General features: G+C 31.4%; 9 protein-coding genes across 9 annotated transcripts; 5 read left to right on the forward strand and 4 right to left on the reverse strand. All coding sequences in view use genetic code 12, as the record gives it.

Moving 5' to 3' along the window:
• Positions 1-61: 61 nt before the first annotated feature.
• Positions 62-1,039, reverse strand: RPN8 (proteasome regulatory particle lid subunit; the record flags this gene model as incomplete). Its single annotated transcript, XM_049409694.1, has 1 exon — positions 62-1,039. The coding sequence occupies one exon, from the start codon at positions 1,037-1,039 to the stop codon at positions 62-64; it is 978 nt and encodes a 325-aa protein (XP_049261167.1).
• Positions 1,040-1,283: 244 nt separating this feature from the next.
• Positions 1,284-2,330, forward strand: J8A68_005610 (putative GTPase; the record flags this gene model as incomplete). The annotated part of the gene is made up of 1 exon (XM_049409695.1): positions 1,284-2,330. One exon carries the CDS (start codon positions 1,284-1,286, stop codon positions 2,328-2,330), a length of 1,047 nt encoding a protein of 348 aa, XP_049261168.1.
• A 593-nt stretch (positions 2,331-2,923) lies between these two features.
• Positions 2,924-4,354, forward strand: J8A68_005611 (lipase family protein; the record flags this gene model as incomplete). The annotated part of the gene is made up of 1 exon (XM_049409697.1): positions 2,924-4,354. The coding sequence occupies one exon, from the start codon at positions 2,924-2,926 to the stop codon at positions 4,352-4,354; it is 1,431 nt and encodes a 476-aa protein (XP_049261169.1).
• Positions 4,355-4,684: 330 nt separating this feature from the next.
• On the forward strand, positions 4,685-7,381 carry J8A68_005612 (uncharacterized protein; the record flags this gene model as incomplete). The annotated part of the gene is made up of 1 exon (XM_049409698.1): positions 4,685-7,381. One exon carries the CDS (start codon positions 4,685-4,687, stop codon positions 7,379-7,381), a length of 2,697 nt encoding a protein of 898 aa, XP_049261170.1.
• A 1,633-nt stretch (positions 7,382-9,014) lies between these two features.
• ACH1 (acetyl-CoA hydrolase) lies at positions 9,015-10,589 on the forward strand (the record flags this gene model as incomplete). The annotated part of the gene is made up of 1 exon (XM_049409699.1): positions 9,015-10,589. One exon carries the CDS (start codon positions 9,015-9,017, stop codon positions 10,587-10,589), a length of 1,575 nt encoding a protein of 524 aa, XP_049261171.1.
• A 1,490-nt stretch (positions 10,590-12,079) lies between these two features.
• Positions 12,080-13,396, reverse strand: PTH1 (putative phosphatidate cytidylyltransferase; the record flags this gene model as incomplete). Its single annotated transcript, XM_049409700.1, has 1 exon — positions 12,080-13,396. The coding sequence occupies one exon, from the start codon at positions 13,394-13,396 to the stop codon at positions 12,080-12,082; it is 1,317 nt and encodes a 438-aa protein (XP_049261172.1).
• A 340-nt stretch (positions 13,397-13,736) lies between these two features.
• Positions 13,737-15,260, forward strand: THR4 (threonine synthase; the record flags this gene model as incomplete). The annotated part of the gene is made up of 1 exon (XM_049409701.1): positions 13,737-15,260. The coding sequence occupies one exon, from the start codon at positions 13,737-13,739 to the stop codon at positions 15,258-15,260; it is 1,524 nt and encodes a 507-aa protein (XP_049261173.1).
• Positions 15,261-15,266: 6 nt separating this feature from the next.
• Positions 15,267-16,595, reverse strand: J8A68_005616 (uncharacterized protein; the record flags this gene model as incomplete). Its single annotated transcript, XM_049409702.1, has 1 exon — positions 15,267-16,595. One exon carries the CDS (start codon positions 16,593-16,595, stop codon positions 15,267-15,269), a length of 1,329 nt encoding a protein of 442 aa, XP_049261174.1.
• Positions 16,596-16,668: 73 nt separating this feature from the next.
• Positions 16,669-18,465, reverse strand: HEX1 (Hex1p; the record flags this gene model as incomplete). Its single annotated transcript, XM_049409703.1, has 1 exon — positions 16,669-18,465. One exon carries the CDS (start codon positions 18,463-18,465, stop codon positions 16,669-16,671), a length of 1,797 nt encoding a protein of 598 aa, XP_049261175.1.
• Between the last annotated feature and the right edge of the window lie 359 nt (positions 18,466-18,824).

The following is an 18,824-nucleotide window of genomic DNA, read 5'->3' on the forward strand; positions in this document are numbered from 1 at the left end:
TCAAACTGAATTAAACGGTTAAAATTTGAAATATTTATTACTATATCTATTATACATTTTTCTATTCCGTATCAACCACTATTCCATCAGATTTTTCAGAAATACCACCATTACTTTTATTTTCATTCAATTTCTTATTCTCCAACTTATTTTCAATCAAATCATGGAATGCTATAATTGCTCTAACCAATGTACTAATATACACAATCATAAGCTCATCATTTGTCTTTACAGTAAAAGCAGTAGCTAATGGATTTGGATTAGAAGAAGGCGAAGAAGTTGAGGAAGGTTGAGCCAAATTTGGTAACAAATTAAATACATTTTGTAATTTACCTAAAATTGTATGATTGATAGGCAATTTCTTGTGATATACTTTATCCAAATAATTGGCAATTTCTCTTAATTTTTGATGTAATCCTAATAAAGATTGATAAGTCTGAGTTACTCTTAATGATAACGTTCCAGCAGCTTGATCTCTGATATCTCTTAATAAATGTTCTACCCCAATTTCTTCCGCTTCTTCAGCTTCAATCAATGAAGGAACATGTACAAATGTCTTTTCAGCTGCTGAACCATCATTCTTGATATCTTCAACTGCAAAATATGCATCAGTTGGAATACCAACCTCTCTAGGTTGAACATCCACAATTAATAATAACGGATTAGGAGTATATCTTCTAAATACATCATTTATTTTTAAATCAGATGGTTTTAATTTTGGACCTGAATGATACCAACCAATTAATTTTTCTTTAGCATTAATCTTTTTAAACATTTCTCCCATTGAATCAATGAAATTATGATCTAGAAACCAAACACTTGGATTCTTTTCATCTTCTTCAAATGGAATTGCATATGAATTGGTAACATTTATAGTGTCACTGGAATTGTCTCCCAATATCACCCCAACTACTCTCTTTTTAGAATCTTTGGAAACACGGTTGTAATGATCGACAACTGACAATAACACCAAGGGCGATACAGCAATTGTCTTATTTAAGAATGTTAATTCACTAGATGTTGTTACTGACGTGGACATAGTGATGATGATATGAGCCTTTAATTCTGACGATTGTTTCTTCCCCCAATGTGAATGTTGACTTCGTTTTTAGTTGTAAAATGGTCAACTGGAAAATCTGAATTTTGCCTTCAAGATTTTTTTTTACTGCGATTTGAACAAGAGGACGTGTACTTTGGATAAAATCACCAACCTTTTTATACTACCATTCATCTCATCACCTACCATCTATAGTCAAATATCAATAGCATTATACGTACACTTCATGTTTGGTCAAATAGTGATTGGGCCACCGGGGTCAGGAAAGTCCACTTATTGTCATGGGATGTATCAATTTATGTCGGCAATAGGTAGAAAACTGTGTGTTGTAAATTTGGACCCTGCGAATGATAGATTACCATATCCTAATTGTGCCCTAGATATACGTGATTATATAACCTTAGAAGAAATAATGGAGGAGTTGAATTTGGGTCCCAATGGTGGATTGATGTATGCGTTAGAACTGTTAGATGTCGAAGGTATTGAAACATTTTTAGAGAAGATTGATCAATTAATTAATGAACAAAATTATATCATATTTGATTGTCCAGGACAAGTGGAATTATTTACTCATCATAATTCATTGTATAAGATATTCAAAAGTTTGACACAGAAGAAGCGAATGAGACTATGCGTCATTTCATTAGTCGATTCAATATACTTAACTAGTCCATCCCAATATATCTCAATTCTTTTATTAAGTTTAAGATCAATGTTGCAATTAGATTTACCACATGTAAACGTTATAAGCAAAATAGATATGCTACACAAGTATGGCGAACTCCCTTTCAGATTAGATTATTATACTGAAGCACAAGATTTACATCGATTGACACCTTTGCTTGAACGAGAATCAAATACAATTCTTGGTAAAAATTATGTTCGATTGAGTGAAATGATTGGAGAATTGGTGGAGGAGTTCCATTTAGTTTCCTTTGAAGTATTAGCGGTAGAGAATAAACAAAGCATGATCAATCTTTTGAGTGTGATAGATAAAGCAAACGGTTATAGTTTTGGAAGTGAAATTGGAGGCGATTCAATATGGAGTGAAGCAACCCGTCAAAGTGGAGCGGGAGTTTTTCAAGATGTCGATATTCATGAACGTTGGATAGAATATAAACAAGAATACGATACCCAAGAACAGAAACAACACGAAGAAATGATAAAACTGGGACAAGAACAACCGAATGAGATGACAGAAGAGGAAGAATGGGAACAGGCATTGGAAGATTGGGAGAATAAGCACGGAGGAAAGGGACTGTTATTGAGATAATAAGGTGCTATAGATCTGTGTACATCGTTTAATTGGATTGATTTCAGAATTTCCTGAAACCATAAAAGGAAGCTTGAACACTCCAAATCTTTAGAAAGAAATAGAAATTGGAAAGAATCAGGGTCATATCGGAAAATGATATAATTGTACCTGCTTATTGTAAATACTAAATCGTTTATTCACATCAAAAAAAAGCAAGCCTGTCGATTCTTTAGAAGCTTATCTCAATCAGAACTGTCTTACGATAAATTGTGATATCAAATTACAACAATAGATTGCGTGAACCCCTGAATAATTGATTGACTCACTATCCTGATTTGGAGTTAGATTTGCTGTATCGCGCATTAACGAAACTTTAAGTATTAGTTAAAATAAAAAAAGAAAATCGAATCTTTTTTGCAACTTCTTTAAGTTCTCTATCAGGCAACTCGAACTCACATAAGGATATTATAGATTTATTATTATAAAAAAGTTACGATTTAGAACTTATATAAAAAAGGTACGAGTTAGAATTTATATAAAAATGATTAAACAAATCTAAGCTCTTCATTTTATTGTTAAAAGTTGTTAAATCAAAATCAACAGTATCAATCATGAAAATCGCATCCATTCTATATTTTGCTGCAAATTTTGTCTCCCTATCGCTTGGTGCAATAGTATCACTAAAACCACCTTCAAAAGATCCATTTTATACGGCAACCGATGGGTTCAAAGATGCCAAGCCAGGTGACATATTGAGAATTAGGAAAGCTCCAAGCAAGTTATCTAGTAGCTTTTTCCCACTAGATGTTAAAAATACCTGGCAACTTTTGGTTAGATCTGAAGACTCCTTTGGTAATCCAAATGTTTTCGTCACCACTATAATTGAACCCTATAATTCCGATCCAGCAAAAGTCCTTTCTTATCAAACATTTGAAGATTCGTCCAATTTGGACTGTGCGCCTTCTTATGGAGTTCTTTCTGGTGCTGCTCTTGGAACAATGGCAACCCAGTTGGAAATGACACTTATGGTTTTGGCGTTGCAGAAGGGTTATTATGTGGTGACCCCAGATTACGAAGGTCCTAAAGCAACCTTTACAGTGGGGAAACAATCAGGCCAAGCAGTTCTCAATTCAGTTAGAGCGACCTTAAACTCAGGTGAAACTACAGGAATAAGTAATGATGCTAAAGTGGCAATGTGGGGATATTCTGGAGGATCTTTGGCATCTTCATGGGCTGCTTCTTTACAACCTAAATATGCTCCTGAATTATCCAAGAACTTGATCGGTGCCGCTTTAGGAGGATTTGTTACTAATATTACTGCAACCGCAGAAGCAACTGATGGAGGTATTTTTGCAGCCCTTATTCCCAATGCCATGAATGGACTCGCCAATGAGTACCCTGAATTTAGGGACAAAATTTTTGATGAAGTACATGCCTTTGATAAAATGACATTGGAAGATGGTAGTGAGCTTTGTTTAGTTCCAGCTTTATTTATGTTTGCATATAAAGAGTTTTTAACTGGTGAGCTGCCAGCATTTCCCAAAGGGTTCAAGTTATTAGAGGATGAAGTGATTAGTAACACTATCGACGAAAATTCTTTAATCAATCATTCCAAAGATATTATGCCAGAAATCCCTATATTCATATATCATGGATCATTTGATATGATTGTTCCTATTAATGGAGCAAAAGATGTATATAAAATCTGGTGTGAAAATGACATTGGATCTTTGGAATTTTCTGAGGACTTAACATCAGGCCATCTTACCGAAACAATTGTGGGAGCTCCGGCAGCGTGGACTTGGATAGAAAATAGATTTGATGGAAAGGAAGCTGTCAAAGGATGTTCGCATTCTGTTAGGCTTTCTAATTTCCTTTATCCTAACATGTCAACCGTTACTAGAGATTATTTTAGAGGATTGTATGATGCCTTTTCCGCAAGTCCTATCGGACCACTTGATAAAGTATCAAAGAAGTCACAGCTTTCCAAAAGACAATTAGAGGAACTTAGGAATTTTGACTATAGTTCTTTGATTCATTAGACATTTATTTTAGATGATTTCTTAGTTCATTTGTAGCACAATACATGTTTTTAGATATTCTCTTTTAAGATATTCATTCTTACACTGGAACCTCAAAAAGTACATTCTCTTAAACACTGTGCTTCTTAAACAAGAGTCTCTACTTGAAAAAGAATAGAATCCTTTTTGGGTCGGTACTGGTTATATCCCCTTCTTCCCCCCTAAAGCAAAGCAGCGTAAAAAATGGTCTAAGATTTTTTTTTGGGAGCTATAAGAATTTTCGTAAAGTTTGATGATCATCTCCATTGTATTCACTTTTCTTAAGATCACATTATGACAATACTGCCAATAATGAATGGTACAATATCTGAATCTGAATATGCAGATGTATTGACCAACCAAATCACAAGAACAATAAATAACCTCCAACAGAAGTTGGATATTCTTAAGAATCAAATCAATGATTACAAATTATTACAAAAATCCATTGCATCACAAACACCTCCAATATTAATACACCTAGGTGAAGGATATTTTGTTGAGAAAAATGTAGAAGAAGCGAATCAGTTCCTATATTCCCGAATCCAGTTATTCACTTCTACTATTCAGGATATTGAAACTAAGATTAACGAAGCAAAGAGTACCCGAGAAAAGTTTATCAAGTTTGCTGAATTTACCAAAGAAATGGATGATTCACAAGCTGCAAATGAGGACGAGGGCCAAAATAAGTTTAATGAAGAAGGATTACCATTTTTAGATATTCAAGAGGAAATCGATGAGGATGGACATGTACTTAATGTCAAGATTAATGATATTCCAGTAGATATATCAGAATCCTCCACCGGCGTCAAAATAAGTGAAGAGAAGGAATCGAAAAATCAACAGGAAGTGGAGACTGTTATTAGCGGTAACCTGCAAGAGGTAAGTACAACCCCAGCTAATCATATCCAAAAAGACAAGCATATACTACCAACTCCAAAAGAAGATATTCCCAAGCAACAAGATAAGATCCAGTTCGTAGAAGAATCATTGGAAGACGAGCCAACTTATAATGGCCGCACATCAGACAAACAGAACCAACAAGACGAAGAAGTAGAGCGATTAGAAGATTTGTTACATGATATGGAGCTAGCACCCAAAAAGACATTATCGAAAACTCTAGATCAAGATGAATTATTGAACAAAATAGATCAGCTTCATATCAACCCTGAAGAAAAATTCAATCTCAAACAAATATGTATTGAAGAAATCAACAAACTTGAAGGGGACGAACAACCAAAGGAATCTGCCACTAATGAGATAGCGATTGATCAAAGTGACATGATTGAGTTGGAGATTCTTGCTGATGAGTTTGACGATTCTATGGATTCAAATATGAATTATGCTGATGATGAAGAATGGGAATTCGAATTCGATGAAGATGAAGATGAAGATGAAGATGACGATGAATTAGCAGATGCTTTATTATATGGTGGAGGAGAGAATAACTTACCAAATCATGCATATGGGTTAAATCAAGATTCAAATAATTTATTGTGGAAACAAATTATGAAACTTCGCCAGGGAAATTTGAAACCGGAAACGGAACCCCCTATTACAATTGAGTCTATTAAGCAAAAGAAATCTGTTCGGTTTGCTGAGACGTTGGATATTAAAGAGGTGGAGAATATAAGTGAAACTTTGAGAAACCCCCCTCGAGATTATGATGATAATGGGTCAGGATCAAAAATGTCATTGTTTAAACAAAATATTATCATGAAGGAAAGATTAGATCATAAAATGGAAGTCCAAGATAGTAATGTTGCACATGAAGATGAGTTACTAGATAGTAGAATTGTCGAAAGTGAAATTCTTGAAAGAGACCCAGTTATCGAGGATTTAATAATAGAGAAAGAAATTGTCGAAAGGATTCCAGTTAATGAGGATACAATAATAGAGAAAGAAATTGTCGAAAGCATTCCAGTTAATGAGGATACAATAATAGAGAAACAAATTGTCGAAAGCATTCCAGTTATGGAGGGTTCAATAATGGAGAAAGGGATCTTTGAAAAAATTCCAACTGTGGAAGACAGAATAGTAGAGAATGATAGTATCGAAAGGGAGCCAGTTATGTCCGATTCAATAATTGAAAACGATATCATAGAAAGCAATGACTTTCCAGGAAATTCGTCAAACGCAATAATTCACGATAAAATTGTTGAAAATCAACCAAAAGATATTGCTGTCCTGAAAATAACCGACGCTGATTCAATCATTGTAGATAATCTTCTGGAATCCCAAATATTAGAAGCGAACCCACCAGCAAACACATCCAAACCAATTTCTAGATTCCAAGCATCAAGAATACAATCGCATATACCACCTGTGAAAATTCCAATCCCTTGTGGTGCAAATGCAGTACCTGTCCCCGAAACGGATCCAGAATCATCTCCCAAACAGAGCAATGACGAAGACCAGAGCGGCCAAGAAATACGAGAAACTCGATTAGATTACCAGTCGCTTACAGATGATTTAGATACTATGGCAAAAGCCTATGTTTTGGGAATGTATGATGATGATATTGTAACGGAAGGACCCGTAGTTGACAAGATTGATGATTTTGAAATTTTGAATAAGATGTTAGAATCTATGCCACTGAAAGATGAACTGACGAACCGGAAGATATCCAAACCAAAGACTGCCAATGATTATGATTCCAATTTGAGTGAGATCGGAATGGACGGTGGCATTGATAGTGATGAAGAAGGGCATGAAATGTTTGAGAATGACCATGACGAGGAGGATGAGGATGACGGACTGATCTTAGTTGACGAAATTGTCGAGAATGAAAATGTAGAAGTTGATAATGATGAATTAGAGAATGAAATATTTCTCCTGGAAATAAACGAGAATTACCATCGATTAAGAAATAAGTTAATTTTGGAACGTAATGGATATAAGAAATCTCAAAAGGAATTAGAATTTGAACCAATTGATGAAGATGGGAATGATATTAAGGTTAGCAGATTCAAAGCGGCCAGATTGAGACATTTACCAGACTTAGAATAGGCATTTTGTATAGGTGATAAAAGTTATAATATGGCGTAGCTCAGAGTTTGTAGTTGAATATTTAGTACCGATTGGTGAATTTAACCGATCAAGATATTAAGTTTATGCGTGCCATATCCCACATATCTTTCTCTCGTGTCATAATTATTTTTTTGGGGAATTTCCCAGGAGTTTGAAACAACACACAAAAGTAAGATTATTCGTAGATCTGTGGACCAAAGATCAAGTCCGAATAGATTTATAGTAGTAGGTTAACTTCTGAAACACTTTCTAACCTGCCTACCATGAAATCGGAGTGTGCGGAAGATTTACGTTTTCCTAAAATGCAATCTTGAAATAGGATAAATATTTATTTCAAGTACCAAACGTCCATCACATCGTTCACACAAAAAAATGTCGTCTTTTCGCTGCCGGACTCTAATCGAACAGTATTATACATCGCAGCAAAGTTAAAAAAGGGCGTTCCATTGCATTTGAAACGTTATTTCGGAGTTGCTTTATCCAATTAAATTTGTTTCAATTCAATAATAAGTTGAGATATCCGGGGAAAAACCTGGAGATTGTACTCTTACATTAAAAAATATTCAGTTCTCATTATGCAGGATTTTGACCAAAGCTTAACTATAAACATTTGTTTGAGATCCACAATCGGTCTCTCCAATTAGTTAATGGATGATGAGTTAGAATGTAGACAACTGGGTATGTTCAATAGTGCAATACTCCTGATTCACATTCATTGAATATTGTAATCCTTCAAAGAGTTCGAATTCTATAGCTAACAATGAAAAATTGATGAAAAAAAAATTATCCGACCTAGACCCCTCTATTCTGCCCCACTATATAACTGTCAAATTTTTTTTTTGTTTAAAAGTTAATCCGAACTAACAAACTGATAGTTTTCATCCATTCTTTTTTATAAACGAGCCAATAACGAATAAATAGAGAACTATGTGGATATATATATATATATAGATAGACATGAAATAGAACAGTATACCTTGGTAGAAGTCTCGGGATAATAATTTCCGGTTACAAAAGGATTAAATTCCGATCTCGTCTTTTTACCAAAAATAAAATAAATGGGCTATGGAATTTTGGTGGAATTGTGTACAAAAATAAACTTTAAAGTCCAAAACAAAAAAAATAAAAATTTCCGTGGAAAAACCCTTTAAGCAGACTTAAGATTTTTAATTTATAATTGTTTAAATTAATAATTCGAAAATGGGCAATATGATCTGAAACTACAGGGCGGCATCTAATCTCATCTCAATGCCCCTCCTCTACTTTACATGTATAGTATAGTGTGTATGTCAGATAATCAGCCTGCCAACAAAATAGAAAAAATGTTGGCCAGTCTTTTATGCAGTACCATAGATTCTATCTGTCAAAAATATTTCAATCGTTCGTTCGTTCGTTCCCTCCCCCCAAAAAAAAAATTGCTGCTAACAAAATAATAATGTCGTAAGAAATGAGGAGAGAATGGAATGTCGTTTGAGATGTTACACACATTTTTCAATTTAATAATTAATATAAATTATCATTCAATTCTCTTCCCTTTGGGAATTTTTCAATTCAAATTTTCAATTCTTCCTTTTCTCTGGTTATTTTCTTTAAGTTTCCATTCAATTCCACTATGTCAGCAATTTTAAAACAAAGAGTTAGATATGCTCCATATCTTAAGAAATTAAGAACAGGAGAACAATGTCTTGATTTATTTAAACATGGACAATATTTAGGTTGGTCAGGTTTTACTGGGGTTGGTGCTCCTAAAGTTATTCCAACTGCATTAGTAGATCATGTTGAAAAAAACAATTTACAAGGTCAATTGGCATTTAATTTATTTGTTGGTGCCAGTGCTGGTCCAGAAGAAGGAAGATGGGCCGAAAATAATATGATTTTAACTAGATCTCCTCATCAAGTTGGTAAACCAATTGCTGCTGCTATTAATGATGGTAGAACACAATTCTTTGATAAACATTTATCCATGTTCCCTCAAGATTTAACTTATGGTTATTATACAAGAGATAAGAAAAATGGTAGTAATTTAGATTATACTATTATTGAAGCTACTGCAATTACTGAAGATGGTGGTATTGTTCCAGGTCCAGCTGTTGGTGCATCACCAGAAATGATTTCTGTTTCTGATAAGATTATTATTGAAGTCAATACTCATACTCCATCATTTGAAGGTATTCATGATATAGATATGCCAGTACAACCACCATTTAGACAACCATATCCTCATACTACTTCTGATTATAGAATAGGTCAAACTTATATTCCAGTTGATCCTGAAAAAGTTGTTGCTATTGTCGAAAGTACTAGTGGTGATAAAGTCCCACCAAATACTCCAAGTGATGCTCAATCTAAAGCCATTGCTAATCATTTGATTGAATTTTTGGAACATGAAGTTAAAATGGGTAGAATGCCAGCTAATTTACATCCATTACAATCAGGTATCGGTAATATTGCTAATGCAGTTGTTGAAGGATTAGCAGGATCTAATTTTAAGAATTTATCAGTATGGACTGAAGTTTTACAAGATTCATTTTTAGATTTCTTTGAAAGTGGATCATTAGATTTTGCTACTGCAACATCTATTAGATTAACTGAAGATGGTTTTAAGAAATTTTATGACAATTGGGATACTTATACTAAAAAATTATGTCTTAGATCACAAGTTGTTTCAAATTCCCCAGAAATTATTCGTCGTTTAGGGGTTATTGCTATGAATACTCCAGTTGAAGTTGATATTTATGCTCATGCCAATTCTACCAATGTCATGGGATCACGTATGTTGAATGGTTTAGGAGGATCGGCTGATTTCTTACGTAATGCTAAATTATCAGTTATGCATACTCCATCAGCAAGACCTTCAAAGACTGATCCAACTGGTGTTTCATGTATTGTTCCAATGGCTCCACACGTTGATCAAACTGAACATGATTTGGATGTTATTGTTACTGAACAAGGTTTAGCTGATTTAAGAGGATTAGCACCAAAGGCAAGAGCACAAGTTATAATTGATAATGTTGTTCATCCAGATTATAAAGCACAAATACAAGATTATTATGATAGAGCAATCTTTTATTGTACTAAGAAGAAGACATTACATGAACCACATATTTTAAGAGATGCTTTCAAGATGCATTTGAATTTCCAAGAGAATGGAACTATGAAATTGAAATCTTGGGATGAAAAATTCTAAAAAACTAAGGGAGTGATAATATATATAGCTAGCTTTTCTTTTGTTACTTGATTATAATTAATTATATTTACTTATAGAAATATACAAAACATGCATTTATGTAAAACCCTTAGTAGTCAATTGATTGACTATTGCTTCAATTGAGTTTCTCTAGTAAATAGTACTTGTTAATATTCTAAAGGAGATGATGATGATGCTCATTGCTGGATTAATTGTTTTTTTTTTGAGGCAACAATAAAAAAAAAAAATGTCGTTAGTTAGACTCATCAATTAAGTCATCGTATAAAAAGAAAGAGGAGAAATAGATACCCCTCCTTATCTTTGCTACCAAGTGAGGCTGTAACCAAATTGTTCTTCTTTCTTCTATAATTAGATAAAATGAAATTTATACGATACAGTACAACAATTTTATACGAAATGACAATAAGAACCTCAATTTAATGAAATGAAATAGATTATCAAACTTCATCACTATCTACAACATTAAATTAGAAGTGAGTGTTGACTTTTATCGTTGAGGTGTTTGATTTATCCTGTTAGATGTTGTTTTTCTTTCCTTCTCCCTTAACAAACAAAAATTGATTAAGTATTACTCGGATATTTACGGGAGATTAAAAATATTTTTTGATTTAAAACGGTTTTATGTTTTAATCGGATTAATTTTACACACATCACAACTCAACAAAACAATTCTTTTTTCTTGTCCAGCTTGGTTTTGAGTTACTTCTACGAGGGAAGGAAAAGGAGAAGGAGGGGGGTCATGTTGTTGAGTATGGACACGACACAAAGAAAATGCGGAATTACATCAAATGCACGATAAACAACGTTTAATTTATTAAGTACCAAAAAAAAAAACCAACAAAATTATAAAATGTGTCAAAAAGATACACCAACAATTTTTAATTAAAAAAAATTGGAGAAATGGATGTTAATCTAGAAGAATTGAAAGGGAAATTGCTTTTTCGGTTTAATTATCCGAGAATTGAATTTATAAATCAACCGAGACGCGTCTAAAAAAATGAAACCCATTATCCGAGGCATGTATCTACTGTACTGTTACTATCGTTTAAATGAGGAGAGGAATTGATAAGATTTTCAATCCCCAACAAACAATTGAACGTTACGTAAAGAAAATGACATCTTGTTACTTTCGTTATCTTTGATATCACAAATAGGGGTTCACTATTTCCATGATAATTAAATAAACTATCAACGGCCCCCTGGGTCTGCATGTAACAACAAATTGGTTCTTGTAGATATCATCACTCCAAATTCTAAGACTACCCTTATGATACTTGTTTTTTGCATATATGCATAAGTTGACAGACAATTGATTGTTGTTGCAATCATAAGCGAAACGTCTCATACAAGTATACAAATCTTTCTAGACCCTGATTCCCCCCTCTGGAACTAATATCCATAACTCTATTAAATAAAATGATATTATATTTACAAAAATGATATTATTATATATTTACAATGATATGGGCTCAACCCTTTTTATTCAATTTCCCTTTCCAAAACTTAATTTGTTTTGCTAAAGCATATTTCAATGATTTAATTAATCCAGCAGTGAAAATGCCTTTAATTGCTTGTTTAATTGAACTAATTTGAATAATCTTGGTTATAACTTTAATCATATTTTGACCTAATTTATCATCATTAGCAATTTCTTTAATTGATTTTTCATAATAATGTTTATATAAATTTTGTCTAAAACCTAATGGTAATCCACTTAATAATTTAATTTTATAATTATTTGGTAAATTCTTTCTAAAGATTCTATTTTCTTGATTATTATCAACAATTACTAAATAATTATTCTTAATGAAATATTGTAATATTGGTTCATATAAATGTTTAAAATAATCATATTGTTTAACAACAATATTATCAATCTTGTTTGGATTCTCTCCTCCAATATACATTCTAAAATCTCCTAAATATGATAATTGAGTAATTGTTTTATATAAATCAAATTCATTAAATTCTCGTTTATCTAATATGAATATTGCTACTGTCATTGCTGTTTTTAAATTATATTGATTTAAGAATTTTAATCTAATATCATGATCTAATAAGATATTAACTGGTTTTTGTAATCTACCAGCAAAATAAAATGAATTCCATTCACATAAATCAGAAAATGCTGATTTTAATGATATTATACCATATTTTATTGAATGATTATTTATGGTGACATAAGGATTAAAATATATGCCATTTCCTTGAATTAATTTTATTAATGATAATGATTTAAATGAATAATGTTCGGGGAATTGTTTAAGATTTTGTTGATGAAATTGTTGACTATTTTTAACTAAATGAATGAAATCTAATTGAGTGCCGTTGGTACTACTAGTAGTACTAATACTACTACTATCGCTGTCACTAGTATCAGTGGATGAATATCCATTTTGAGGAAGTATACCTGAACCATAACCTATTGAAACTTCAATTGGACCTTTAAAACTTTCAACAATTGATTGTAATTGTTGTTGTTTTATCAGTTTGGGATCGACAGTTAATTCTTGATTTGGAGCTTGGAAATCTTTTGGTATTATTAATTTATCAAATCCGGCAAATCCTTCTGATATAATTGGTTGATAATGTTTATCTGAATAAGGAGTAGTTCGTGGACTACTACCACTATCACTGGTGGTTGTTGTAGTTGTAGAACTACTAGTAGTAGTGGTAGTAGTAGATGTTACAGTAGATAACCATTTACGGATAATTAAAGGTTGATAAGTAGTAGTAGTAATAATATTCCATCTATATTGATATGATGAACATCGTATAATATTCATTGGGATATTGTTAATAAAATAAATAAAAAAACCAACAAGAATAATAAATTTATTATAAGGGTTTTTCATATATACTCACACACATAATAATTTTCTTATTCAATGAAAGTTGATTTTAATAAAAAAAAAAAAATTTTTTTTATGTACACTTAAGTCACATGACTTAGATCACGTGATTGGATTTAAAGAAAAAAAAAATAATGACTCAATTTGAATTTGATTTGACTGCCGGAAACGGCACTTACAATAATTTCAGAAAATTTTCATTTTATAATTTAACTTACTTTCTCCTTCTCTCTTTCTGTCTTTCTCTTTCATCAATAAACTAACAATATCAATTATGTCATCACAAGTTTATAGATCTACTCGTTCAAGTCAAGAACAAGCATTATCTTTTGAAGATGTTGTTATGACTGGTTTAGCACCAGATGGTGGATTATTCTTACCAAGTTCAATTCCAAAATTACCAACCAATTTCTTAGAAGATTGGAAAGATTTAACATTTAATGAATTAGCATTTGAAATTTTAAGATTATATATTAATCCAAAAGAAATTCCTGATTTTCATTTAATTGAATTAATTACAAAATCTTATTCAACTTTTAGATCAAATCAAATTACTCCAATTAAAAAATTACAAGATAAATTATATATATTAGAATTATTTCATGGACCAACTTATGCATTTAAAGATGTTGCATTACAATTTGTTGGTAATCTTTTTGAATATTTCTTAAAAAGAAGAAATGCCAATAAAAGTGAAACCGAAAGAGAAACAATTACTGTTGTTGGTGCAACTTCAGGTGATACTGGTTCAGCGGCAATTTATGGTTTAAGAGGTAAAACTGATGTATCAGTATTTATATTATATCCAACTGGTAGAATTAGTCCTATTCAAGAACAACAAATGACTACTGTTGAAGATGAAAATGTTCATTGTTTTTCAGTTAATGGTACTTTTGATGATTGTCAAGATATTGTTAAACAAATCTTTGGTGATGAACAATTTAATCAAAAATATCATGTTGGAGCTGTTAATTCAATTAATTGGGCAAGAATCTTAGCTCAACAAACTTATTATTTCTATTCTTATTTCCAATTACAAAAAGAATTAGTAGAAACTGATGCTAAAATTAGATTTGTTGTTCCAAGTGGTAATTTTGGTGATATATTGGCAGGTTATTATGCTTATAAAATGGGATTACCAGTTGATAAATTAATTATTGCTACTAATGAAAATGATATATTGGATAGATTTATGAAAACTGGTGAATATGCTAAATTACAAACAATTGGTGTAAAGGCAACTTTTTCACCAGCAATGGATATTTTAATCTCATCAAATTTTGAAAGATTATTATGGTATTTAATTAGAGATACTATTACCAATGGAGATGATTTAAAAACTGGAGAGTTATTAAATAGTTGGATGCAACAATTAAAAGATTCTGGTAAATTTAATGCTCCAATTGAACTTGTCAATGTTGCTAAATCAATTTTTGATTCAGAAAGAGTAACTGATGAAGATACTGTTAAAACAATTAAAGCAGTTTATTCAACTCATCCAGAAAATTATGTTGTTGATCCTCATACTTCTGTTGGTGTTACCACTTCTTATAGATTTATGGCTAAAGATGATTCCCAAGAAAATGTTCAATATATTTCTTTGGCAACTGCTCATCCAGCTAAATTTTCAGAAGTTGTTAATAAAGCTCTTGATACATTTGAACAATATTCATTTGAAAAAGATGTTTTACCAAATGAATTAAAAGCTTTAAGTTCAAAACAAAAGAGAATTACATTTATTGATGAAGCAAATGTTGAAAAAGTTAAACAAAAAATTACTGATATATTAAAGTATTAAGTATATTTAGTTCCTCTTCTTAACAACTACTTTACCATCCATTACTTCAACTTCATATCCAACTTCTTGTAATACTTGATCATCAACAACTCTTTTGGCTTCTAATTCTCCAACAAACTTTTGATTTTCATAATTATTTAATAAAAGATATTTTAAACAAATTATTGCTTGTTCTTTTATAAATGGATTATTATCATCAATTATACAATTAGATAATATTAATGATAAACCTCCTAAAGTTCTTATTTGTTCTTGAATTTCAAATGATTCATATGTTAAATAAGAAATGATTATAATTATAAATGTTTTAACTTCTGGATACTTAAGTTGTTGGATCTTCTGTTTATCTGATAACTTTATTGGTGATATTTTATTATGTAGCAACTTAAACAATTTAATCAATCGAGCTAAGAAATCCGTCTGTTGATGTTTAATGAAATCTTTCATTAAATTAAATTTTGATAATTCTGCAAGTATATTTAAATTGTTTACAAGAATTGATTCTAATTCAACATTATTAAGATCTTCATTATCAATTAATAATTGAGAATAATTCATAAATATTTCTAAATTCCATGACAACAAAGCAACTAATTCAAAATTATTCCAATTATCTTTAGTTTGAATAATATCTCTAGTTAATTCTAGCCAATGAATCAAGAATGGTTGATTCCCTTGAATACATTTGCCAAAACTTTCATGAGTTATAATATCATAAAGTAAATGAACTAACATTGAAGAATCATGATCTAATGTTGATTCATGCAATTGTAATGTTGTATATAAATGATAAATATATTCAAGAAGATGATTCTGTTTTGGTGATAATTTAAGTAATTGTAATAATTTCTCATTAGTAATAGTTGAATCTTCTGTATAGAATTGTCTAAATAGAAGATGAATAATTGGAGATTTGAAGTCATCATTTACATCCTGGAAAATATCATTCAATGGTTCTACAGATGTATTTCGAGGAAAGTTGGCTAATAATTGCCAATAGATTTCTGATGTTTTCAATATCCATTCATTATTATTATTTGGTAGTTGAGAAAACTTGATGAAACTGGATATGGCCGAGACAAATACATTCTCATCTGATATGGAAGTTGCTATATTTCTTATAAGAACTAATAAGGCTCGAAATAATCTTAATTCAATCACTTCATTGGGGTTGGGTATATAGTTAAGAACATTTTGGATCAGTTGAGTAGAAGCGGTTAAATCATTTCTTTGCATCAATTGTCCAATCTCACCAAGATACTTATCAAAATTACTATACTCCTGTTTAGATAATTCATTTATTGAATCATTTAATAAGTTATCTATTTCATACATACTTTAAAGAAGATGAAGATGAGATGAGATGAGGTTGGTGGGAAAGCCCAAAACTAAAAAAAAAAAAATTAATTTAGTAACCATTCAATACAGTTTGATTCTTATACAAATCACAAGCGTGAGGATTTTGTAAACAGAATTTTGGTACTAATGGAGAAGCACCATATCCCATACTAACTAAATATTCCCTAAAATTAAGAATTCTAGAAGTTAACCAATTAGTTCTTAAATTTCCATTACCATCACGGTTACCACTCCAGGTTGATTCTGCCAATGCCGCAGTACGTGGCCAGATCTTAGATGTCAAGACAGTGGAATCAACTTGTTCTGACCAAAGTGCAGCTTCTGCTCCAATGATATGGGCAGCTTCAGTATCAGTTAAATTCATGGCGAAATCATAATCATAGATTCTTTGCCATGTCTTATATGGAGCACACCAACTTCCACCCAAACCATTATTGAATTCTAGGTTGTCAGAGGTATCAAGATATCTTGGATCATTAGTAACCCAACCTCCATAACCACAATCTAAATATAAATGCAGTGACAGCGAAACAATAACATCATATCCATCCCGAGTTAAGTTTTTCACTGCAAGTGGATCAGCACTCCATGATTGTAAAATGAGATTTTCACGAGGTAATTGTTTTACCCCTTCTGGTGTTGTAACAATATCTTCCCACATCATTAATTTTCGATTTTGAGATACGTTATAAAAAATTGGTAAAGCTAAATCAATATAATGTTGAGTTAATTGACTCATGGTTTTATTTTTCGAAAACCATTCATTTTGAATTAAACTAGAAAAATTATAACAAGTTGATTGTAATTCATCAGCACCGACATGGAAAACATCATCGAGGAATATATCACTTAATTCTTGATAAACATTCTTAATAACTTCATAAGTATCTGGTAGTAAGATATTTAATTGTCCTGGAGGTGGTTCAACAGCAGTATGATTTGCCCAATAATCATTTGACCACCATGAATTACCACAAGTGACAATTTCTGGATTAACTTGTTTCCAACCAGCACGGGCATGACCTGGCATGTCTACTTCAGGAATTACTCTAACCCCTCTAGCAAAAGCATAATCAATTACATATAATATATCTTGTTTAGTATAAATTTCCCGGGGGGAATAAGCATCTTTAATCATTTCTGGATAAGCATTTAAATAAATTGGCCAACTTTGAGAATCAACTAAATGCCAATGTAATGAATTCATTTTTGAAAGTGACATTATATCAATTTGTTGTAAAATTGAATCAATTGATAAATAATTTCTACCAGAATCTATCATTAAACCACGATGTTTATATTTTGGATAATCAATAATACTTACACTCAGTTCAATTTGAAATAATCCATTTTCATAAATGATTAATTGTTGTAAAGTAGAGAATGCATGTAAAACACCCCAAATTGTATCTGCAGAAATATGTAATCCATGTTCATTTATATCTAATGTATAAGATTCATCTACACTTAATTGTAAATCAGCTTCAAAATCATTAACGTCAATAATTATCGATTGTAAACCAAAACATTGTTGAATACGATAATTTCTTTTATCAAATGGAGGAGGAGAAGGAGGAGCTGGGATTGATTCAAATTCAGGAATCGGTTGTTCAAAAGTGGCAGGATACCATTTTAATCTCTGAATAGTTTTAATAGTTCGATAAAATGCATCTTGAATAATTGAATTTGATTCCAATAATTGAATATCTAATGAATCTAAATTGATTATAATTGGTTCATTTCCATACCAAGTAATATTTTGAGGAATTGGTAATGGGTTGGCTTTAATTGCCCAAGTTAACCCAATGAATAACCAAATGGTAAAATAGATTGATTTAATAATCATAATTGTTGATTAATATAAACCCTTTTTCTACAAACGTCAAGAGGGAAAGGTAATCTATTTATACTTGAAAAGGGTGATACAATCATTTAGATACCCATTGTATTATCTAGTACTCCAGTTGTTTATTTTCCAAATATCAATATCCCCCCCCCCTTTCTCTAAATTGTACTTGTTGTGAATTTTTTTTATTCGTTCTTAGTTTCTTTGGTTGGTTGTTGTTAAAACTTTATTGTAAAGGTATAACTACAACGTTACATTTTTAAGTTTTTCTTGCAACATAAACATAAATTAAAAAAAGAACAATTAACAATTAAACAATTAAACAATTTAAAAGATTAAAAGTGAAACACATTGTCAAA

Source organism: Hemisphaericaspora subhashii (genome assembly GCF_019202705.1).
Source record: "Hemisphaericaspora subhashii strain CBS 10753 chromosome Unknown scaffold16, whole genome shotgun sequence".
NCBI lineage: Eukaryota > Fungi > Ascomycota > Pichiomycetes > Serinales > Debaryomycetaceae > Hemisphaericaspora > Hemisphaericaspora subhashii.